General features: G+C 42.3%; 3 protein-coding genes across 5 annotated transcripts; 2 read left to right on the top strand and 1 right to left on the bottom strand.

Moving 5' to 3' along the window:
• On the top strand, window positions 1-1,593 carry LOC119720287 (formin-like protein 20). The gene has a single exon (XM_038189928.1). The coding sequence runs from the start codon at window positions 217-219 to the stop codon at window positions 1,591-1,593; it is 1,377 nt and encodes a 458-aa protein (XP_038045856.1). The 5' UTR covers window positions 1-216.
• Window positions 1,594-5,356: 3,763 nt separating this feature from the next.
• On the bottom strand, window positions 5,357-14,169 carry LOC119720514 (kelch-like protein 20). Of its 3 annotated transcripts, none has more exons than XM_038190202.1 (8): window positions 14,003-14,169; window positions 12,413-13,044; window positions 11,240-11,398; window positions 10,217-10,427; window positions 9,024-9,207; window positions 8,450-8,593; window positions 7,373-7,715; window positions 5,998-6,189 (listed from the first exon to the last, which is right to left on the bottom strand). In XM_038190202.1, exons 2-8 carry the CDS (start codon window positions 12,929-12,931, stop codon window positions 5,998-6,000), a joined length of 1,752 nt encoding a protein of 583 aa, XP_038046130.1. In that variant the 5' UTR covers window positions 12,932-13,044; window positions 14,003-14,169. The 3 variants fall into 3 exon arrangements, with proteins under 3 accessions (XP_038046132.1, XP_038046130.1, XP_038046131.1); XM_038190203.1 differs by having other exon boundaries at window positions 13,972-14,169; XM_038190204.1 differs by lacking the exon at window positions 14,003-14,169 and having other exon boundaries at window positions 5,357-6,189; window positions 12,413-12,931.
• A 229-nt stretch (window positions 14,170-14,398) lies between these two features.
• On the top strand, window positions 14,399-20,276 carry LOC119720754 (ankyrin repeat domain-containing protein 45-like). Its single transcript, XM_038190585.1, has 6 exons — window positions 14,399-14,745; window positions 16,272-16,404; window positions 16,513-16,680; window positions 16,775-16,869; window positions 17,786-17,927; window positions 19,185-20,276. Exons 1-6 carry the CDS (start codon window positions 14,488-14,490, stop codon window positions 19,208-19,210), a joined length of 822 nt encoding a protein of 273 aa, XP_038046513.1. The 5' UTR covers window positions 14,399-14,487; the 3' UTR covers window positions 19,211-20,276.
• The last annotated feature ends 3,895 nt before the right edge of the window (window positions 20,277-24,171 follow it).

Here is a 24,171-nt window from a genome sequence, read left to right on the forward strand (position 1 = left end):
GCAATAGCCAAACTGTATCAGCTTTCATAGAAGTTACGTCAGTTTTCACCAATATCAACTTTACATACAGTGCAGTGCCCCGTTGAACAACAGCATAATGGGAATAAATATTGTTCTGGGCTCTTTGGATTTCCCGCACTAAGCAGGCCCAATACCACCAAAAAGTACAAGGAATTGCATTCTTCTATCCAGCGCTTAAATGAAACCAAAGCCGAGATGTCATGTGCTATATGTATGGAGCAACTACAGCAGAGCCAGCAGCCCAAGGTGCTGAGTTGTGGTCACTCTTTCTGTTTGGCGTGCATCGAGCACTGGTTCGATTCCAAGCAGCGGCGTGCCCCTAAGGACGGATCTAGACGTCGTGCGGTGCGATGCCCGGTCTGCTTACAGTATACCCCACTGCCGACAGAAGGTTTGACATCGCTGCCTACCAACTTCGCATTATTGGAGGCACGAGAGGAGAACTCGATCAAACTATGTGACGATGATGATGGTGATAGATCATCTCGGATGTGTTTACTTCATGTTGGTAAAATACTGGAGTTCCAGTGCAAGACCTGCGCTGGGCAGCTGGTTTGCCGGCAGTGTGTTGGATCCCAGCACCGGCCGGCTGCCGGTCATCGCATCGGTAGCCTCGCGTCGCTGGTCCGTAGGCAGTCTACCGAGAGGGCCGAGCTAGAACAGATGGTGATGGAACTCCAAATGAGAACCATTGAATTAACCGAAAGTAATGCAGTCCTTCAGTTAGATCTACTTGACCGTGAAAGCAATTCGAAAACAAACTTTATAACGACTACTGAGAAAGATATTAATTCTGAAAAATCCGGTACCGGCGAAACATCCAAATCAGAAACAGGATGCAGTTCAGACGACACAGTAATTCTTGGGACAGAGACATACCAGACGCAGCCAAGACCAAGATTAAGGTCGGGGAACCTTCCAGAGGGGAAGAGGAGGCCACCACCCGTCCCACCTAACTTGAAAACCAAGTCTCTTCCATATGCAGGATTGGAGAGAAAGTATGGAGTTCCACCACCACCTCCGTCATCCCACACCAGAGACAACCGCCAGTCCAACACCTTGCCAATTAGATCTCCTCCGCCACCACCCCCTTCGTCAGCAAATCAACGGTCTGCTGGACAAGGGTTACCAACATCCTCTCATGTCGCGGACGGGTATCAGCCGAGAAGGTATCCTTCCAGAAACAACCGCCAGCCCCACACTTTGCCGCCACCACCACCAACCGCTCCGTCAGAAAATCACCGGTCTGCTGGACCAGAGTCACCAACATCATCAACTGCTGTCGGGGACCAGCAAACTGTTTGTGACCGACTAGCTCCCAGCGTGCTTCCAAGAAGGCATCAACCTGCCGGCGTCACACGCGTCGACTCCCGATCCCTCAGACCACACCTGCATGCAAGGGTCCCCTCGTCTACCTCTGCTCAATCAGACAATTCCATGACGGAGTCACCATCACACTTGGAAACAAACCAACAGTCTTATCCTCGACGATCGAGAGGCATGGCTCCACCTCCTCCTCCACCGCGTCCGAAGACAAGGCCCCCATCACACCCAGCCGGTCGGTCCACTTGAGCTCCGTCAGCGACAACCGGCGGGTGTGGTGCGACATTTGGACACTATGAAATAAGGACTACATTGGTTGTATTGCGCCGGCATGCCTAAGTGGACAGAAGTAGGACAGTCACAGGTCACATGTGAGGTTTAGAATCTACAGAGTGAGTAAAAAAAAAGCGGAATCCAAACTACTAAATATATATTTCATATTCAAAAAAATATGTAGCACCAAAAATAATAACTACTGGAAAGCTAATCTCATAAACTACTTTTAGATGAAAAGGTTAATGAAATTACCCAGTCCGTTCAAAATATCACCATTTAAACGCAATGGCCATACAACTTCTTTTGTCCAAAAATGTGATTTCAAGAATTGTCGTCACAATTGACTTCAAACATCACCAGCGATAAAACATCAGTTTAAAAGTAAAAGATATTCTACAAAGTCCTTTTGAAGGCCGTCTTTTATGAAAAAAACAGCTTATTTTATAAATCATGTTCTTTGCCCAAGCAGGGTTGTTAATAAAGATATTGTGTACCACAGTTGTTGACAGTTGTTGAAAAAAAAATATTCTGTGTCATTTTTTTTTGTTCCAAATATAGTCAGAACACACAAATAGCTTCTTTTTTTTGGGGGGGGGGACGAAACAGGTTTTAGAAACATTGCGTTTAAATGGTGATATTCTTTGAACGGATTCAGCATTTTCAGTAATCTAACACTAGTTTATGAAATTGGCTTCCCAGTCATCATTATTTTTGGTGCTAAAATATGAATTATATTTTAGGAGGTTTGGGTTTCGCTTTTTTGACTCGCCCTGTTTACATGGTAAAAAGAGACCAATCTTTCTAAGAGGCCAAATTTCATACGAACATTGGCCTTGGCTAGTCTCGGTTCAAACGTTGATTTGATCCCCAAATGCAGAAAAACAATAATAAACAATAATGAAAAAGCTATATTGTTCTTACAATGCCTAAAAGGCCTTTATTACATTTTTGAAAGTATTTCCCATTAGTAGCAGTCTGTAAATTTACAATATCAATTTTGAAACTGACAGTTATGCAATAGCGGTGTTTTTTTCTCCCAATTATTATTTTTGCATCACCATTACAAACACAGCCTTACCAACTTCAATGTATTCACAGTAAACTGTACAATATTACAATCGATTCATCTCTCCGAACCATGCTCAGTTTTCGTTTCCTGATAAATACATTGATCTAAAAAAAAATACGCTTGTATAAAGCTGCAATTTTTATTGAAGAATAGACACGAAAATAAGTAAGCAAACACTCGGCCATATTCCCACAGATTTTGTACAACTTCAAATTACTCCAATTTCACAGAACTTTACACAAAAAGGGAGTTTTATGGCAAGAGTTGACTTCACGTCTCTATGGATACAGCTATATGTGTTTTCATCGTCTCCAAGAATACCAACATTTCATATGGGAAATGTTGAGCATTTTATTCACAAACTTAAAGGAATTATATATTCTCTGAAAACTGTCGTAATTAGTTAAGTTTGCTAGGCTATAGACTAAAACTGATTAAACCCGAATGCAGCATGGTTTTATGGTTGAAGTCAGACTCAACAGAAATGAAATGGCCGTGAAGGAACTTAGGTGTGACACTTTCCCTGAAGAAATAACACAAATTCTTCCAGATGACACAGTGTCAAACACATGTCCATTCCATGTAAATGGAGAAAAAAAAATCGTGAAGGACCGAGACCACAGGACATATCTCAAATTTGTCATTCCATTTTTTTGATGTACATCTACACTCATCAGTAAAATTGTAAGCACATTAGAAAGCTTATAAGTGTAACCATAAGTTTTTTTCAAACTATCTCAGTCTAGCCATCGCAGTAATGAATAACGTATGTATTACACTACTTCCAATGATGAATTATTAGTTGCACTTGAATAAACATGTACATGAAATAGCAGTCGATTATAAAATACTGCTGTCTGTCAACGGTGTTGTGGTGCAGTGAATGAATTAGCTGCTCCATCACACTAGTCTTATCCGTGACCCTATAGTCGACACGCGACAGCCAACATGTACTGGACCAAAGTTCGGATAATACAAGGCCCCAACCAACGGCTGTTTGATGAAATGCGGTAATAATTTTTTTCCCCGAAAGCCGGCATTCATACATCGCTCGAATGCAACACTTTAGAAGGCGAATTTCACCGACGAGAAATTAAGGAGTACCGTTGGTGAAACAATTGTTTTTGCAACATTGTAGACTTTGAAACGAATGTTTTTTTCGTAACATTTTGAACAAACATGTGTCTAGGCCTACGTACGTCTCATGTTGCATGCATAGGCCTGGCATTTATTGCCCAAACTCAAGAAGTTGTGACAAAAATGCCTCAAAAAGTACCGTTAGAATTCTCTTAAATGTTACCTTTTTCAGCGTCAGACAAGGTGTCCTGACCTTGTACAGTATGAACTCCATTTCACGGCAAAGATTTAGGTCATAATCGAGATATCAAATCGAAGATACACACGTGATGACTGAACACAATGTCATGAACGCGCGATAAATCGACTTGAGAATCCAAGATGGCCGCCATTCACTTCACGTTTGTAACAACCACGGTGATTGGCTGAAAGTTTTTTACCGTTTTATAGAAAGACTTAGACTTTGGAAACGCAGTTTATTACATTAAATAATCTTTAAAAATTATTAGCTATCTTCTTTTGATGAAATTTGGTTTATCTTGATGGGATATTTGACAATGGACAGATTTTTCGTCTATGAATATTCATAGTATGATATCAATGCATTGTCGTCATTGGAGTTATGGTTTGTTCACATTCATTCAGTGCCTTTAAAATGTGAATTAAAGGCGAATTTCAATTAATAAATTAACATTTTGAAACAGTGGAAAGTTGGAGAATGTTGATACTTAAATTACATATAAACAATGCCCAAACTGCAGCTTACAGATGAAACAAAATGGAGGTTTTCAACATTTTCTCCATGGATGACATTACATGTCGGATGTACTTGGAATTTCTGTGACCAAGAACTTGGAAATAAGGTAAGCAAACATTTTCAGACATGAAGCTTTTTTTTTCAAACCTGCTAAATGTGTACTTTTAAAGTTAGCTTGTACTAATATTATCTTGAGTCGTTTTGAGTTGCTCTAATTACATTTTGGAACACATGTCTTAAATAGGTGTAAGATGGGTTGAAATGGGTGTAAGATGTGTTAAAACAGATGTAAGATGGGTTGAAACGGGCGCAAGACGGGTTGAAACAGGTGTGCAGTGGCGTCACCAGACTTTTCAGTCTGGGGGGGCACAGGGGGGGCACCAGCATTTGATGGGGGGGGGGGGGGCACTTAGGTGGATACGGATCGCCGTCCTGGGGGAGGGGTCAAAGGGGTGCCCCCTCCCCTTTGGAAAATTTTCGCATATGGAGGATGGGCTAGATGCAAAATGGTGCCACATTTGATGCTAAATTCGATCTGAAGATATCTCCAGAAATTGCTATTTTTGAGGTAATGATTTTAACAACGCGCAGATTTTTTTTTACCAACCCAAATCTCAGAGGGGGGGGGGGGCACTCGGGGGCACTAGGTTTTCCAGGGGGGGCACGTGCCCCCCCTGGCCCCCCCTTGGCGACGCCACTGCAGGTGTGGAACATCACTATACCAAACACCGCTATACCGAACACTTGGCTATACCGAACATCATCCTTGGCTTTCAATTTTTGTGTACAAAACGTACCGAACATTGTTGTTGAAAATTTCCATAGAAGAGGGGCAAGTGGCAATTTCTCCAAGGAATAGATGGGGAAAGCCATCCATTGCTGTCGTTAGTAAGCTCAAAAACTGTGTAATTGCATGATTCAATAGTCAGCACGTGTTCAAAGTCGTCTTTCAGTAACTACCAGGACATGCAGGGTGAAGTTTTGAAGGGCGCTATTTATTAAAAAGTGAGTACCGGAGCACCAGCAGCTTAAAATCGCTATACCGAACGATCGCTATTACGAACAGTTTCTGTGGATCCCGCGATGTTTTGTTAGAGCGGCGTTCTACTGTAATGGTGTTCCACTGTAATGGGCTGAAACGGGTGTAAGATGGGTTGAAACGGGCACAAGATGGGTTGAAATGGGTGTAAGATGGGTTGAAACGGGTATAACGTGGGTTGAAATGGGTGTAGGATGGGTTGAATTTCCATCTTTCTGGGGCCAGCCCATTTCAAATGCCACATGATTTACACTACTACAAACACGACACAGGCATGAATATTCAACGCAAGCACCTTACAATCAATATGTGAACAAGGGGCTAAAAGTCCTTATGGTACCCCTCTAGTTTCAAAATGACAAGCAACGGGAATTGCTCTGGAGGAGGGGGGGAGCTTAGTATGTTCAAGGGGGGAAGTTTTGATCATGTATTTCATCACCAGACATTAGATTCTGATTGGGGGAGTTTAACCACGCCCACCCCACCCCCGAGTCTCCGATAGTTCATGCTGCCGCACATCCGCCAGGATTTCGTTTCCGGGTCGTAGATTTCCACTGTCTTGAGATACGTCGTGCCATCAAAGCCGCCCACCGCCATGAGTTGACCGTTGACAACTGACAACCCCACCTGACAGAAGACACAAATTATGAGGAAACGTTAACTCAAACCAAGGTTCGCCCTTAACGTTTTTCTTCACAAGCCAGCCGGACTAGTTACCCAGACTCTTTACTGACCCGCAGGACTTTTCCTAGTCCGCAACAGAATTTTTTTGTTTTTCTTGCCACCAGAATGTCATAAAAAAACAATGTGCATACATGTATAATAAATGTGAATTAATAACGTGAATATATCATAACAGTGGATGAAAGCAGACACAAATTCATTCATGGTATTAAGAAATTCAAAAAATTAATTATTAATATTCAAATCAACTTTAAAAACAAAAACAAATTATCATTTGCTACACAAAAGCTATCAAATTTGGTCCCTCAAAAATATAAAAATTTGGGGGAAAAAAAGTAAAAATCACGAAAATAAACTACTGCCCAATACTGTCCATGAGGGGACAATATTGAACAGCATGCACACGCATGGACAGCCATGAAAACCAGCGCGGCCACGCGTTATCAGCACAAATACCAGCGTTAAGACATCAAAATAAATACAGAAAGCGGAAAATGCAGACATAGAAAAGGGAAAAGGGAAGTCAAGTTAAACTGTATGAATTAAGTCACAAAATCTTTCTCCACCGATATTTTCATGACATTTCTCGATGTAAAATTCGACTAGATTACACTACGTAGGCCATGTTATTTCAACAACGCTGCATGTGCAGTACTGTCTGTATCTCAACGCATTCAGCCAATTGCCACGGTAAAATAGAGGGCGCTGTGGCTACACGCTCATTCATAAAATGGCCAAATGGTATTCTGAAGTTTGTGTCCTGTACTTTTTATGCTTTTGTGTACCTACACAAAAAAGCAGTGCAAGTCCATGTTATTCCTTTGATTTATATGCTTGCGATTGAGGCGCAATATTCGCGGAAATCCGCGGCTACACAGAAAAGTTTGAAACCTTATCCCAATAATTTTGACTCACCAGGCGGACTATTAACAGAATAGTGCTGGCTAGCCCTCAGCTTTTTGACTCACGTTTGGCTAGCGGGCTACCACTAAGGTTGAAACCTGCTCCAACCCCCCTGGTGATTTGGCTAAAAACCCTGCCTGAATCTAACAACTTGAGACACTTGTCAAATCGAGATGCCTGCCTAGTACATGTATAACAAGATCCAACAGGTAATAAAACCTACCCCACTTCGTCTTGAGTTCATCGCGACGATCGGCTTCCACGTATTTGTCGTTGAGTCGTAGCGCTCGGCGCTGCTCAACTCTGTCTGGTCGTCCCTCCCGCCGACGGCAAACAGCATGTCGTTGTAGACGGCGCAGCCAAGGTGTTTGCGCCGCGTGCCCATGGGGGCCACGGGTGTCCACTTGTTGGAACGGGGGTCGTAACGTTCCACTGTGTTGAGGGGCGAGGTGCCGTCTGACCCCCCTACGGCGTACAGGAAACCCCCAAGGACTGCGACAGCGACGCCCAGTCTTCGTGTGCTCATGGATGCTACACGGGTCCATCTGTTAGCATGAGGCTCATATCTGTTTGAAAAAAATTGAAAATGAAAAATGGGGCCAAAAGAAACATGTCAATGTGGTGCAAATAATGCCAGCAGAAAATAATACAAAGATATGTTTAGCTAGTCAAGCTGAAATCCTAAACTTTGCCAGTAGTTTAAAATAGTTTAATCTCAGTGACTCAGTTAGTCCGTCAGTCATTGACTCAGTCAAGGGATGACACGGTAGTCCTTTTGGGAAGAGTAAAACATCTAGCAAAATCATATTCAGTTTTTACGTAAATTCTTTATATTGTAAATTGAGTCTTAAACTTTGTTACTAGAGAATTTGTATCATAAGATGAATCTTATGAATAGTGAAACTGCGGTACCCACTGCTAAATGTACATCAGATTTGAACTAGCTAACCGATCCTGCAAGCTCAGTGGTTGAGTGGTTAAGACGTCTGCACTAGAAAGCAGGTCTCTGGTTCGTGTCCCACCCGAGTGATTTTTTCCAACTTTTACCCGGGAGGTAACACACTGAGCATACAGTGTTTATACGTCGGTGAAGGACAACCCTAATAATGAATTTACATCACCCAGACGTAAATTCATCTCATGAATAGTTAGTAATAGTAGTAATATGATTACTATATGATTGTTTTCAACACTGATTTGACAACAATACTTTGAAATAAAACTACAACTAAACGAGCTAAAAAGGCAGACAAATTCAGAAAAAAAAAGATGATGAGTAATTTCACATGAGTAATATTACCTCTCAACTATGTTGAGACATGAGACGCCGTCCTGTCCACCCACTGCGTACATGTAACCATCTAGGACGGCTACTCCTACGCTTGTTCTGCAGGTGCTGGTTGGCGCTACGTCACTACTCCATTGGTTTGTCTGTGGGTCATATCTGATTGGGAAATAAAACAGGAAAGTTATTTCATAAGCCAGTTTTACACTGGAATATGCGAAAGTACAAAGTTGCTCAGATTTTGCTTGTGCTTTAATATTTCCAAATATTTATTCTGAGCTTAGGCACCATGGATACCAATCAGATGTGAGATTGATTAAATATCTGAAATGGAAGGCTACCATGGTAAATTTTTCTAAATAATTCCCCCATCGGTGAATTCATCAGATATTCAAAATTTTGTTCTAAGAACAAAATGCAAAATTGAACAAGCGATAATTTAAAGTTGAATCCAAGGTACCCCGTTAAACCCTGTAACAACGTTGTAAAACTTCGAGGTAAACCTTGAGTTACCGCCTTTTAAGTTAAAGTTTGCGTTCTCCCTTAGGTTGTCATTTCTGAAGTGACACAAGCTGTTTTAACGTTTCACCTCTCGATGCTGTTGAGATAGGAGGAGCCATCATGACCTCCCACTGCGTACAGCAAGTCATCTAAGACAGCCACGCCCACCCCGCATCGTCGTTTGCTCATGGGTGCGACCATCCGCCACTCCACGCTCTGCGGATCAAAGCGTTCGACGCTTGAGATGGCATCGCCGCTGCACCAACCACCAACTGGGGAACAAGAGAATTCAACCAAAATCAAACATTAAAATAACCGTAAAGTCCTACACTTTACTGATTGATTGCGACATCTACTGTAAAATCAGGTTCGAACAGCCAGCCAACCTGACAAGCCCTACAGTCAAAATTGTATGCAGGAGGTCATGGGTTCGAGTCCTATCTGGGCAAGCTTGTGATTTTTATGTTATTACAAGCCCTCAGATACCACTCTGAATACAAAAAAATGTGTCAGAGAAGGACAAGGCCTGATACTGAGGTTACATCTCCAAGACATGAAATTCCATCCAACAAAATAGATGAGAATACTAGGACACGCGTCAGCATACTACACCAGGAACTCCTTGTTGCAATTTGAAACACTGCTTGTTCTAATAGGGCATGCAGCGCCTCCAAAAAAAGGATAATTACAGAACAAACAAAAGGGTATATAGGGGTGCATTTAGGGGAATCGGGTACCCAAATAAAAATAAAACATGGTACCTGGGTACCCATTAAAGAAACCAACCCCAAAATTTTACACATTTGTCAACGCAGCAAGATACAAGTGTGTTCAGTCACTTCAGTGAGCTCTTCAGCTTTATGGTGTAAATCGCATTTTTGCAAGCGTCACAAACATGAATGTGTTTTTCAACGTAGCCTTGTTCATTATGAAAATTCCCATGAATGACATTCAAAACCTTTCTTCTTCAATTTCTGAGAACTTACTAAGTAATATTGGAAGTTAATCACTGTACTCGATTCCATAACCTGGAACCGGTTCCTGATATCAGCAGTCCGGAACTCTGGTACCCGGTTCCGATGCACAGCCCTATAATAGGCTGCGTTGGAACTATTTGGCTACGGCTAGTAATAACGTGTCTATGGGAAGTGGCTCCACCTCGTTCCATGGATGCATGTGTGATTGCTAGCCACAACAACATAATGTGGACACAGCCATATTTGTGAAGATTCTAGTTCCTTCGTTAATCTGCAACTGGCAATAATATGCCAAAAGGCCCACCTGCAAAGAGCACCTCACCACACCGGATGGGTTTCCTTGGCCGCGTCCGGGGCCCCTGCATCAAGGGTCTCTCCTGGGGTAGGAGCAGGTAGTTCTTGGCCTCATCCACCAGGTCTCGACAGGCCTCGTCGCTACGGATCAGGAGATCTGTGCTGACTGTACCAACTAGGAACTTGGGGTTCAACAGGGGAAGTCGGACGTGTTGCAGAACCTGGGGGGGGGGGGATAAGAGGGGGAAAAGGAGAGATTGTGAGTACAATTGAGGGACATTACTCTTCCACCCCTCCTGCTGTCTGAACAGTCAGATCACATTTCTAGTATTAAAGCACTGTGACTAGACAAATTCCATCTACAGAGGTAACTGGTTTAGCTGGCTTCAACTATACTGTCAAGGCAGAGCTGTATAAACAGTCACAGCCAGCCATTCCTACATCATGTTTAAAACCCTAACTCCCTAGGCATTTTTGCTAGGATGCAGCCTCAATCCTGCAAAATCCTCCAACTGCCTCCATGTAAAAATGGCATACAGCCTCAATCCTGCAAAATGCTCCAATTTTTCTTGAATGTGGTCCGTGGAGGGGTGACCACTGCCTCAATCCTGCAAAATCCTCCAGCAATCACTGTCAATATGTTGAGGCAGAGCCAGTGACATCCTGGAGCAGTACGGAGGATTTCAAGTATAATCTAGGCCTAAATTTATGCACGGCTGAGCATAAACAACACAAAGTCCCACCAAAGGCCTTGACTCTGAGCATCCTCCAAAATCAACCAATCATTTTTGCCATATAGCCTCAATCCTGCAAATCCTCTGTTTTGCAAAGAGGATTTTAGAGGATCTGGGAAGGTTAGGGTTCAAACAGACTTATACTCTCATTGTGTCGAATTGAATTTGAGTAGCAGTAATTAAGTGGAGCTTGCCAACCCAATTAACACAACAACCGGACACTTAATCGTGAATTAATTTCCCCTATCTGATTTCTTCTTTTTGACATCTCTTAGGCATGATCAGTGTTTTCATATTACCTTAGCCAATTCCCCTCTTCTTTCAGGGATGTTGTATTTGACCCAAGATATGACGGAGCTGTAGACCTGTTCTTCACTGCGTACGTTCAGCTCATCGCTGCCGGTGATTTCCATCAGCTGATTGACTGGTAGCAACATAAACTCCTCGCTTTCCATGACCTACACAAGCACAAGAACACAAGAGACGACAAAAAATCAGACAGATACAGAACAATAGAGCGCTGAAGTTATGGGGTGTAATTTTAAAGTAAAACAGGACAAACCTGTGTTCAGTGTTCACAGGAAAGGAGTGCCAGTTTCTCCTTCGTGGCGAATGGGCCAGACTCAGCTGCTGTGGGGGATCGCCACACCTCCACAGCCAGTCTGTTACCGTCCCAGCATTGAATAATGCCGGTATCCATTTTACACCTGGGTTGAGAGGAGTAATTGAGGTAAAGCGCCTTACTCAAGGGCACAACACGCATGGCCACGGCGGGGCTAGAACCCACAACCTCACGATCATGAATCCTGTTCTCTACCGCTAGACCACATGTGCCCATCTATACTATAATTCCAGGAATCTCTGTCTGTCTGTCTGTCTGTCCGTCGATTATCTCCAGAACCGGGCACCGTATGAAGTTGAAAATCGGCGGATGTATTGCTCGGGGCCACAGAATGTGCAGTGCCGAGTTTGAAGTGGTTTGGGCGAGCGGTTGTCGAAAAAGCTGCAAAAAAGCAGTATTTTCTAAAGCCTAGCGCGCCAGAATATAGCCTAGAACTCCGCGCACTGATGTTCTTTTCAATTGTTTACGTCATGTTTGAGCAAGAGCGAGCATGCAACAATGACGCAACATTGGAAAAAGGACGGGCACATTGTAGGGCGATAGCACTGCACACCATGTCTTCGAACGTACGTGAGTGGCATGCACGGGCACATGCATTTTGTAGTAAACTGAGCAACCATCACAGCACGGGGATGACGACATTTTGTGCGTTTAACTTTGGAGTGTGCGTTCACACCATTGAATAATGTGCGTTGTTTGCACGAGCTGCAGTTCTCAACTGCCCCTTCCATTCACGCACATTTTCGATTGGCCCTGCACTAGTCTAATTTAAATTTAAAGAGTACAGCAAATTTCAAGACTTAGATTCCTTTTTATAACCGGATGGGAGAACATCCCGGGGGAAACTTGCCTGCAAGAAATTCTGTTGTGTGAATTTATCAGCCACTCTAAGCAAATCTCGACAGGCGTGCGTGTCAGCAAACGCCCGGATACCGAGACAGTTCGAAGGGTCCAACTGCCGTTTGAGGAATTCACAGCACGCTTCCTGGATCTCTGAAAGCTGCAGCAGGCAGGCAGCGGGGAGCAACGTCTGTACGTTGCTCTCTTCAACGGTGATCGTCGACGTGTAAGCAAAGTCAATGAGTTGTTCCATGGCTCGCTCGTCAATGTCCCGTATGGTGACCTCTGTCTGCCGACTCTCGGCCAGCTCGCCCGTGAACATGGCCCGGAAGTACGGACTGCACGCAGACAGGATGATCCGATGGGCGTAGATCTTGTTGTCGTTGACGACGATGACGACGTCGCAGAGCTCCCGCTGTCGGCGCAGGATGTTGATCATCTCCAGGGTCTCGCGGGGATGGCGGTCTGATGTGTAGACGAAGCGAGAGGACTGAGACGGTGTCTCAAACACCTGCTGGGCCCCTGCCATGGTTAGACTGGTGCCAAACAGTCAGAGTGATTACAGAAGCGACAAGGTCTGTCCAGTCCAGATGATCCTCTTTTGGTCAACAGGTAGTGCTGGATCCGTCATCCAAAAACCTTCTGCAAATCAAAATGAAAACTCTTTGTGTTTAATGTTCTGCCAAAATTTTGGTAAACTACATAAGTTCTGCTTAGTGCTCTTTGCCTTACCACAAACGGTTAAAAACAAATTACATGCCGGGTGGATTCTGTCCTGATTATTGCCAAAACAATGTGGAAAAAAATCCACGTTCCATACTGAGTAACATGGAGAAGTTCCTGTTCATGGCGTAGTCAACAAATTTGTTGGTGATTCATCTACTCTATGGCTATGGGGCTCCGCTACGCTAGTTCTAGGGGTATCTCGCGGCACCAACATGACCAACCATAAACTGGGTACCAAATCGTCTACCCCAAAAAGGGTGATTGCGTATCTATGGACCCGGCTCAGGGAACAAAATCTAACTTTAAATTATTTGACCTACCAAACTTGTTGGCGATATTAAGAACATACAGTTCATATGTCATAGATAAAGTTAAAGGGGAAGGTTTTGAATTTTTGAGGAGAATTTGGGGGTAAAATGACGATGACAATAACAAAATGCAAAATAATGATGGCAACACTGCAATGTACTGTGAGCGCACAAGGCATGCCGAATCGAACCGCATCAACCGTAAACCGCGTAGAAAATCGTAATGTCTACCCCAAGAAACTGTTCAAAAATTACAAAATGGGTGGGTGTCACTGTCATTTTATTGAGAAGTCTGCTTTACATGCTTAGGTTGAAAGTGTCATTTTTAAGAAAAAAAAATACTCGACTCTAATTTGATCAAAACAAAACAGGGGCCCTTCACCCCAACAATTGTCAAAGAGGTATCATTAGAACTGACAACTGGAGACTCGTCCACTGCCATTCCCAATAAAAAACTAAGTAAAAATTAAAGAGTAAAATTAAAAAGAATCAAAAATTCAATTAAAGACCGGCAATCCAAAATTGAATAATTTACCATGATTATCATCGTCTGTAACTAAACTTACACAAAAACATAGAGCGTTACACAGCCGACCCAACTGTCATCAGAATAGAATTTAACTTCAATGATTCAGTAATGAAAATTAAACTTCCGAATTGCATAGGCAGGCGAGAAAAATCGGAATATGGCGTAAACCACATCCACAGCAGAGATGAACTCACTTGACCTTATGATAATTGTGAACAGCGCCACCAAGCATCAAAATTATCAGGTAAACAATATTTCAATAAATATGATTTTCATTAATAATATGTCTTGTAACATATATTGTTTTACTAAAATTAATCAATAAAAAAAATTAAAAATTTAAATTGTATATTTTACTGAAATTAAGATGTTATTTAGATTCAAATATAATAACGTTATTCTGGGTTAAATATGATGTGTGTTGTTCGAGGACAATCATCCTGGAAACAGCAGACGCCGGGCCGTATTTCGTGAATTTTGCGAACCAAACTTTGTAGGATTCTGACAAGTTCCACGTTCGAAATGACTGTTGAATCGCCACCAGGGGAGCCAGAGGCTTCGTCACCGTCCAGGAAATCTGGCAAACGGCTGAACATCGTACTGCAATGCGCAGTAAAAGGCGACGCGGCCCGGCTTCAAGACTGTTTTTCGAAGGAAGACGATCCGTATCACGACCGGGTGGAAGGGCAGTTGAACTCCCGGGACGAGGAGGGTCGCTCGGCAGTGGAGATCGCTTGCACGGAGGGCCACCTGGAGATGCTCAAACTGCTACTCGAAAAGGTTGAACTGGCTGTTTAATGGGACAAGTTGCTTGTTTTCTCCCCATGAACATGTTGAAAAATATTGGCCGCGATTCTGATGATGACCCCGCCCCCACCCCTTCCCCCTACGGCCTACCCTTCCCATTTTTTTTCTCAATCTTAAATTCTTGCCCCCTCCGAACCCCCTTCCTATTTTCTTCCACATTTGTAAAGAAATAATTTTCTTCAACCCCTTTTAGTAAGTTTTACTCAGCTATTGAGGTTGGATGCCATTTTTATTTGGTAGTGAATATTTTGCCGGAGGTAACGCCGGCAAACTAACGTTTACTAAAGGTTTGCCGGCGGCAATCCATATCAACAGAGGGCGCTGTACTCTTTAAGATAGTGCTGAATTATAAGATGTATTAAATTCCCACCAAAGTTGAGAAGCACAGTTGGTGCAGTGGTTAAGCAATGGCTCTAGTGGGTGTCCCGAATTCGAATCCTGATCCCCGCCTCAATTCCAAGGTTTTTTTTTCCCATCCCCAAATAAATAAGAATATTCTTCTTTTATTATTTTAATATGTCTCAAACATTTTATTGCAGAGTATTACTTTTTCTTTTTCAGATTTGTGGCTCTGGAGGATTTTTTTTAAAGGGAAATAAAGTCCGAAATTATAAAATGGTCTGATTCCCATCTTGTAAATACAAAAATACAACGATAATATTGGCATGGAGCCAGACTAAAATTTGTCACCGGAAAAAAGTACAAAAAAACAGTAACTGCGCATGTTTAGTGCATATCCGGCAAGCTAACGTTTACTGAAGGTTTGCCGTCTCCGGCAAAATATCCACTGCCTTTTTATTTTCGGAAAAAAATGTAGGCCTAGTTTAGCACTTTAGCCTAGACAACTTCTATTCCTGAAAAACAAAGTAAATGTGCCTTTAAAAAAACACCAGCAGAGCAGGTTCTGAGGTTGGTGTTGAACTGCAAAAGCTCAGAGTCATGTTATAGAGTTAGGCCGAGTAAAAAATAAGGCTTAGGCCTAATAATCATACTATAGTTCTTGTTCAAACTTTTAGAAAAACTGAAGGAGACATGCAGTTTTGGGTGTTTTTTTCCCAAGATGGTTCCATTTTCTTGACTCTTTTGCTGACAGAATCCTTTTGCTGACAAAATCCTTTCGACATAGGCCTAGCTACATTTGTTGGAAACAAATGAAATATAGAGTGTATTCATGGTATTGAAACATTTGAGGTTTTGGCAAGAAATATCGTACAAATATTGTTGAAATCACTCTTGGGAATTGGTATTTGTGGTTTGGTTGTATAGGCCTCCTATCAGAAGTTGGCTGAGAAATGCCGTTTTTTTTTTAAATCCTAGGCAAAAGTAAACCTGGCGCGAAGTGTTTAAAGGGCCAGTTGGAAAAAAGGAAGCGGGCTGGTTTATGTTTTACTTGGCCTAAAATAACGACACTGTAGTTGAAGTCTAATAATGTCTCCGACTCTCCGTAGCTAGGTTGTTATGCTTCTGTTTTTTACTCTTTTTTGTTGTTGTCATGTCAGGGATGTGACTCCAATATGAGGAATCCTAACACAGGCAAGACGGCACTCGACATGGCCTGTATCTTGAACCGAGAGGACATGGTCAAGGAGTTACTAGACAAAGGAGCAGCTGGAGACGCTGCAACTAATAGAGGTATTGAAATTTAGCATTCTCAGATTCCTAACTATTCATATTACTTAAACAATTCATCAATATGCCGTTTTTTTTGTAACATTCTTCTGTGTGTCTCTTTATCTTTAGGCTACACCGCGTTGCATCACGCAGCAGCTTGGGGAAACCTGGCATGTCTGAAGCTCCTGATTCAATTTGGCTCCAGCCTGCAGGTCAAGACTAGCCATGGAGAGCGCCCTCGGGAGACAGCCTTGCGATACCAGCACGAAAAATGCGCACACTATTTGGACTGGTCTGGTAAGCCCACAAAGTCAGTTCTACTTTAACAGTTCTACTTTTAGAATCTTCGTCTTTGTACTAAATGAAATATGCTTGATTGATATTTCTATAGAGGCTCGTCGTGCCCTGCTGGCTGTCATCAAAGAGATCAAAGAGAATGTGGAGGACGTTCAGAAGATCCAAGGACGACTGACCAAAGATGAGAGGGTGAGTCATTACGAGCCCATCCCAAGTCAATTACAAGCCCATCAAGAGCCCATTGCAAGTCCATCAGAAGCCCATCACAAATCCATCACAAGCCCATCACAAGCCCATCACAAGTCAATTACAAGCCAATCAAGAGCCCATTTCAAGTCGGTCACAAGTCTATCGCAAGCCCATCACAAGTCCACCACAAGCCTATTAAAAGCCCATCATGAGCCCACCACAAGGCTATCACAAGTCCATCACAATTCCATCGCAAGTCAATCACAAGCCCATCATAAGTCCATCCTTAGTCCATCACAAGCCCATTGCAAGTCAATCACATGTCCATCACAAGCCCATCACAAGTTCATTTCAGTCAGTCAGAAGCCCATCACAAGTCAATCAGAAATCATTGTGCCCCAAGTCAAGCTACAGTCTATTCATATGAACTGTGACATTACTTTCTTGTTCATCTCGTGGTTCTTGTGATGAACTTGTGATTTACCAGTAACCAAAACCATGATGGTCTTGTTATGGACTATGTAGACACTGTCAGAGATAAAAACCCGAGGAGTGGCTCATTCAGGCTAGATTTTGCCTTTTCAATCTGAAATAATTGATGAGTTTTAATAAGATTTCAAAATGTGCATGACAGTAGTGTAAAATAATGAGGTTTTGCGGAAACACATGTGGAAGAATCTCTTTTGAGAAGACTTGTGGTTCTGAAAAGAACCGGTTGGTTGTGCAACTCAAAGATCCAATCAGTATACTCTGATCATCATTACTTTGTCTGGCTTTCTTCTGAAGACAATCGGAGCATATTGGATTGGAACGTCAAGTTTCACAACCAAGCGGTTCTTTTCAGAACCAAACATCTTCTCCAAAGAGATTCTTTCACATGGTGATACCATGGGTTTTAATGACTTGTCTTCCCCAGATGACAGCTCTAAACGCCTGCACAGAGAAGCAGGAGTGGTTGGATAATGGCGGCGAGAACTTGACAGTGGAGGACTTCAACAAACAGAAACAAGTACTGTCAGATATTCTGGAGCCTGTTCTCATCAAAATGTCCGAACCTCGTAAGTTTCTTTGTTTTGTTAACATTTTTTTTAAATTCAACACATGAGTTAAAAACCCTGACAGATCTATTATAGAATTAGGCAACACTAACCTCCCAGTATTGCAGTTAAGATACTTGTGATGCAGATCGTAAGTAATCGCAAGCCCATCACAAGTCAATCACAAGTCAACTCACAAGCTGTTCTAACGAATATTCCAGTTTGGTATATCGATGAAGTTGTCTAGGTCAAAGGTAATTCAGGATAAAATCGCAGACACGATATTACGCAGACGCCCATTCTGCTCGTCATTAACATGCGACCGTCGTACGACCATCTCCTTGCATGTTCATGCGCCTTCGATGAGCGTTTGAGTATCCCGAATGACACGTGACCCATATCATTGTGTGCATGCCCAGTTGCAAACCCCGAACTGGCTTATTGTAAAAAAGCATGCATTTGTAACTGTTGTTTATCCTCTGTTGGTCACGTTTATCGACATAATGAGCCAGCTAGTCAAGTTCTCCTCTGGAATCCTGAAGCCCCTCGACGCAAAGGTCGTCCCAACATGACCCTGAAAACACCTATCAAGCTAGAAACTGGTCTGAGTGGTCCATCTCTTTCCATCACTATGCTCGACAGGGACAGTTGGGCCCAACTCATCAAGTCATCATGAAAATGAATGAATGAAGTTCAGAAGACTTTGACTAGACTTGTGTATTGACCTATCGCGGTAGAATCGTGTGAACGCAGTTTGTGAAATACTGTTCAATTACGTGATATACAAATGGACGCAGAATGCGCAAAATCTGAGACAAACAAAACTTAATCTACAAAATTCCATAGGGTTGTCAAAGGGGCATTGCCAACTCTTAAACGGCGATAGGTTAATTGACGAGTGCCTTCCTTGTGACCAGGGCCCAATTTCATGGCTCGACTTACTGTTAGCAAAAAAATCCCTGCTTACTGTAGCAGAACATTCCGTGCTTGGGGTAAGCAGATTTCACAGGTTAGCAGGGAATTTTGGCTTCTGCACACGCAAACATCCTGTAACTAGGGATACTGTGCTTACAGGGTTGGCACAGAATGTTTCTGCTAGCATGGTTAGCACAAAATGGTGCTTGCATTAGCGCCAAATTCTGCGGTTAGCAGAGCCATGAAATTGGGCTCTGATTTGTGCTGTATCTGTGATCCGTCAAAAGCACTTCAACTGCAAACATCCAAGCTGTGAGTTGTTAACTTGAATATTTGTGATTTATTTTCTTTTCCTTGTTTTAGCTCCGGAAAAGCCACACAGAAGATGAGGCTTGCTTCTACAAACGTATGTGTGTAAATATTTATTGGTTATCGGCAGCAGCCATGTTGTGTCCGACTGTAAAACAGCACTCAATCTGAATGACATCACTGTTAGGACGCCAAAAGATATACTGTCTGTGCTCTTCAACCCATTCTCCAAACAAAGTTTTAATTTGTATGTTTTTAGCTGCGGCTTAGCAGCTCTACAAGTACTCGATGTCTCTTCGTTGGTTGGTTGGTTGGTTGGTTAGTAACAAACTTCAGCACATGCTTTTTTTGGCCATCAATCACCTTGTGCCCTAAGCCCTCGTTACAACACGTGCATCAGGTCTTATTGCAGTCGTGGAAAATTTGAGTCACTGGAGTCAAAAACCAGATGTTTGTACTGAAAACACTACTATCGAGGTCACTCATTTTGCGTTGGGGCTGGCACGGTACTGCACACAAACTGGGTGTTCCACATGCTATAAAACACTTCATGCACCAACTGACGTTCAACAAATGGGAATCTTTTTCAATTGACAGTCACGACCACGTGAATAGTAGTGTATTATAAGAACAGGCGTTCACATTATGTACATGACTTATAGGCTACAGCAGGTCTACAGTTTGGCGCCGCAGCTTCCCAGATCAATCGAGCTTGTTATGCAAGTTTCTTTATATACATGTATATATTATGCACGTATGCAACCCTCTGCCAAAAAAAGAAACTTTTAATTTCAGTTGCTGCTGACCCACTAATGGGCGAAATATTACCTGAATTATTGTCGGGTCGCAAAGCATTGGAATGTGTAAAGTAATTATACCATAATTAATTTCCGTATTTCTTAAATTAAGGCCTTATAATTTTTTTGATATCCCAATACAAAAATGAATAAATTTTGTAGATTTGGAAAAATGTGTCACTTGACACATCTTTGGAAATGACCTTCTTTTATATTTTCTTCAAAATGACAGCGCGCCAGATGGAGTAACACAGAGAGTTTAGTGCCGTATACTATCTTTAAAGGGAATATACATCATTTGCTTTTGCTGTAATTTTTAGAAATGGATGGAATCGGGGGGCTGGAAATATATAGCAAATATAGTTACACTGACTTTTTTGAGGTTTTGGGTTCGAAAATGCTATAAAAACAAAGAAAAACAATCATCTTCCTGTAGTCTGGTTTCCTGACTCCATTTAAGAAGAAACAGAGCAGTTTCCATACATTGGGGAATTGTAAGGTCAGGGAACCAGTCTAGCTGGCTTGTACCCGTTCATAGGTGTGTAATCGATTGCAAACAAGTGCGATGGTCAACTGGGGCCAGTATTTGAAAAAAAGCCAGGTTTTTTTCCAACGCTGGTCGGCCGATCAGCGTTGGAAATTGATACAAAAATACCACTTTTCTTGAAAATGACAGTATACCAGGTGCCATGATTTTACAGGATGCTTTACACTGTCATTCACTAACAGTCCAGCAAGGTATTTCAAAATGATTTGGTAGTTTTATTTTTTGATGTTTGCAAATGTATTTTCCCTTTAATCCATTCAAGCTTTTTAACAATAATTTGGTCGGTTACTTTTTGGATAGCTGCAAATGGTCCACTCCACGGTCAATAATACAAAGTTCACTTGATTGTCATAAGTCTCCTCGAGCAATAGATGCCATTATCTTCTTCATCAATTTTTGTAATTTCCACTTTGAGCTTGAAACTGCCAACGTTACATGAATACAAATGTACATGTATAAATACCAGTACAGGTCTGACCTTGACATTTAAAACATTCAGGTCTGATGAGGGAAGGTTTCTTATTTCTGTAAATTGAAAATTCAATCTCGCTGAGAGAAACAGGGGGCAGGTCATTTAGGGTGACATTTATTCAATTGAGCAGATGGAGTTTCTGCTCCAGTGATCTCTTCTTCTTTTTTACCGAACTCTTCAATGTAAAGAAGGTTGCTATTTCTTGTTCACTCGAAATCATCGGCTCCCTACTTGCGGTAAATGGAGTGAAAGTTTCTTCTTTGGCATGGGTGGCTAGTGCGCAAAGTGCTCGCCTCTCACCACCATGGCCTTGGTCCGATTCTGAGTGCACGTGTGAGTAGAGTTCCTTGATTATCTCCTGTGCCACGAGGGTTTTCTCCGCGGGGCTCTCCGGTTTTCCTCCCTCGGCAGAAATCTAACTCTTTCGATCTCTGCATGGCTGTGCTCTGCGGTCACAAAGGGTCGTAATATAAGCCGGTGTGTTGAGAAACATGATTTTAAAATGCAAACCATTTGATGTACGATTTTTTAAATTGAGATGCTGCATAATTTTCATGGTTGACATACGTCGATAAATATGTTCCTGCCAGGAAAATGTCATATAGCCGGTACATGATAACAACCAAGTAGGGCGGAAAAAGTGGATAATGGCTTTCTCTGTTTATAAAGGGGAATAATGTGACTTATTCGAATGTTACCTAAAACCTAGATTGAGGCACGGATCCTAGACACCAGGATAAACGACTGTTCTGAGCTCTAGTACAAAATGCACTGAGCTGACTTGCCTTAATTGGTTAGACGCGTGATAACGGGCATTAATACCCGTTGGCGCTGAATCGCGAATTTTCCAGGTGTTCTATTGTGTTGGGTTTTTGCAAGACATCTAAAACGGAAATATTCATAAAACTGTAAGCAAAACTACTCCTTTTTAAAGATTTAATTGTTCCAAAATTGTTTAAAAATAAATACTTCAGGATATAACAGATGGTATTGTGTAGTTTTTGTCGTCATAGATGAAGTATTTACCCGGGGAATAAACGTCAAATTTCGAGGAGAACACCGTTTACCCAAATTTCGTTTTTAATGAGGCTTTTATTAAAAAGTTTTATAGAGATAAGATGCCGAACCGATGAAACAAAAGCGACATTTCATTGTTCATCTTAAAGCTAAAGATATTGTGCTCGGCATAACCATGGTTATGTAGTTATCACTTATCAGAATTCAATAATAAAGACCAAAAACGTAGATCATGAATATTCAAAAATATAATTCGCTGGCTTGACAGACTTCGAGGCCAGATCGGGCGCAGAGCCTTGCAAATCTGATAGCCGCCACGCGCAGGGGTCTTTGTTGACAAGTATTCATGGTACTTGCCACCTGTATGGGCCGTTATCACGCGTCTAACCAGGAGTTGGGCCGAGTGGTTAATCCTTGTGTGTAGGATCCGTGGTTGCGGAGACCGATTTCATGTCGAGATCGTCGACTGTACTATGAACTTGAGGGTCAGATTGCTGTTTTTCACGGTCTGTTTATCGGGGACAAAATGACAAGGCTGTTGATATGATGAAGAGAAGGGTAAGAAGCTTAAGAGTATACGCGAGTGGGTTGAGGAGGGAATAAGTACCAGCCTGACGACGGGGTCGATCGCGCTGGATAACAGACAGATTTCTACTTGATATGGAATTATCAGTATACATGCATTAACTTGGGCAAGAGCCATTCCTACTTTCTGTAAATTGCTCGACCAATTAAGTGTTGTATTTACATCTGTGTTTTTCGATTTTACATAGGCCGGATTACCGAGGACAAAATCCTGTACCTTTTAGCGGGGCGGGGGGGGGGGGGGGAGTCTGCAAATGTGTTGTCAACCCCGCCCACCCCACCCCTATTGTAAGTGTTCTAGCCACGCTTCTGATAATTTCGGTCTTTCAACCTAAAAAAAAAAAAACGTTCCAACTGTGAGTGTGAGTTCAACCTGTGAAAACGCCATTGAATCGTGGGCGTTGTTTGCATGAGCAGTTCTAAATTCTCCCTTCCGAACAGGTGCATTTTCGACGGGCACTGCACTAAGTGATAATAATTGTGTAATTGGCAAAGGTGGCATTTGGTAATTAGATGTATCAATCCAAAATAATGATTGACTTCTTTCGGCGAGGGGACGTGCAAGAAGACCGGTCTCATTTGGAGGTCCGGAAAACAACATAAAACCCCCACCGATTTCAACCCCGAGCTAACTGACAGAACGAAGCTTGACACACGACAGCCTCAATTCATTTTACTCATTTTCTGACGAAGGAAATTGCTTGGGCGACAAGGCCGCCGAGAACTCGAGCGAAAACTCGGCGGGTATAACCCCAAGCAGCCGTCCTCTACAAGACATGTCAATTTCCAAAGCAAATTCATTTCGAAAACCAATTAAATCATTTTAAAAATGATCGACCGCTGCTGTTTTGATCATGGCATCCAGCCGACAGCCCCCTTAACGAACTTGGCGTTTACATGCATCTTGGTGATACACATGAGTACACATTCTTTTTGAAAATTAAATCAAATGACAACATCTGAATTGAAATGACAACATATTTCTCCTGGTGCATTTTAAATAATGCGCTGAATTTTAAATTAGAATTCTAACAAAACGTGCTTCGTGAAAAGGAAAAAGAATACGCGAGCATATTGTATGCCAATATTGAATGGCAAGTTGGGTGTTATATCAGGCAATTTAAACAAAGGTTTTCCCCTTTTTCAACGATCTACGAATACACAAAACCGTAACAATTTACAGGAAAATTTTGGGGCCGCCTTTTCAAAACAAATTTCCAAATGGGGAAAACAGGGTAGCGCAATTAGGGTTAAACTTCTTTGGGGGCGCCTGGGCGCAGACATTTTTTTTTTCAAGGGGGCACTGAAGGCAATTGATACCTATTTTTTTCAGTTCAAGATTTTAAATGGGGGACAGGGGACATCCCCCAACCGCGTAGTTTAATACACCACTGACCTGTCGTCCGGGCTGAAATAAAGGGTTAACTTTTATTTGGAATTCTTACGATTCAGTTACGATGTCGCTCACACCGGTTACAGCCCGATAGTCCGAAGGTTCGATAGTCCGAAGGTTCGATAGTCCGAAGGGTCATTAGTCCGAAGGTTCATTAGTCCGAAGGTTCAATAGTCCGAAGGTTCGATAATCCGAAGGTTCGATAGTCCGAAGAGCCCATAAGTCCGAAA

Source organism: Patiria miniata, unplaced genomic scaffold, assembly GCF_015706575.1.
Source record: "Patiria miniata isolate m_02_andy unplaced genomic scaffold, ASM1570657v1 HiC_scaffold_9, whole genome shotgun sequence".
In the NCBI taxonomy this organism is placed as follows: Eukaryota; Metazoa; Echinodermata; class Asteroidea; order Valvatida; family Asterinidae; genus Patiria; species Patiria miniata.

What these genes read in the sequence shown, in the direction of transcription:
- LOC119720514 (XM_038190204.1), bottom strand. Translation starts at nt 12,931, where the DNA reads ATGGCAGGGGCCCAGCAGGTGTTTGAGACACCGTCTCAGTCCTCTCGC. An exon ending in TGTCTCAACATAGTTGAGAG is followed by an intron (nt 7,716 to 8,449) that starts GTAATATTACTC and finishes TTTTTCAAACAG; the next exon opens with ATATGAGCCTCATGCTAACA. An exon ending in TGAACTCAAGACGAAGTGGG is followed by an intron (nt 6,190 to 7,372) that starts GTAGGTTTTATT and finishes GTCTTCTGTCAG; the next exon opens with GTGGGGTTGTCAGTTGTCAA.
- LOC119720754 (XM_038190585.1), top strand. Translation starts at nt 14,488, where the DNA reads ATGACTGTTGAATCGCCACCAGGGGAGCCAGAGGCTTCGTCACCGTCC. An exon ending in TCAAACTGCTACTCGAAAAG is followed by an intron (nt 14,746 to 16,271) that starts GTTGAACTGGCT and finishes TTGTCATGTCAG; the next exon opens with GGATGTGACTCCAATATGAG. An exon ending in GACTGACCAAAGATGAGAGG is followed by an intron (nt 16,870 to 17,785) that starts GTGAGTCATTAC and finishes TGTCTTCCCCAG; the next exon opens with ATGACAGCTCTAAACGCCTG.
- LOC119720287 (XM_038189928.1), top strand. Translation starts at nt 217, where the DNA reads ATGTCATGTGCTATATGTATGGAGCAACTACAGCAGAGCCAGCAGCCC.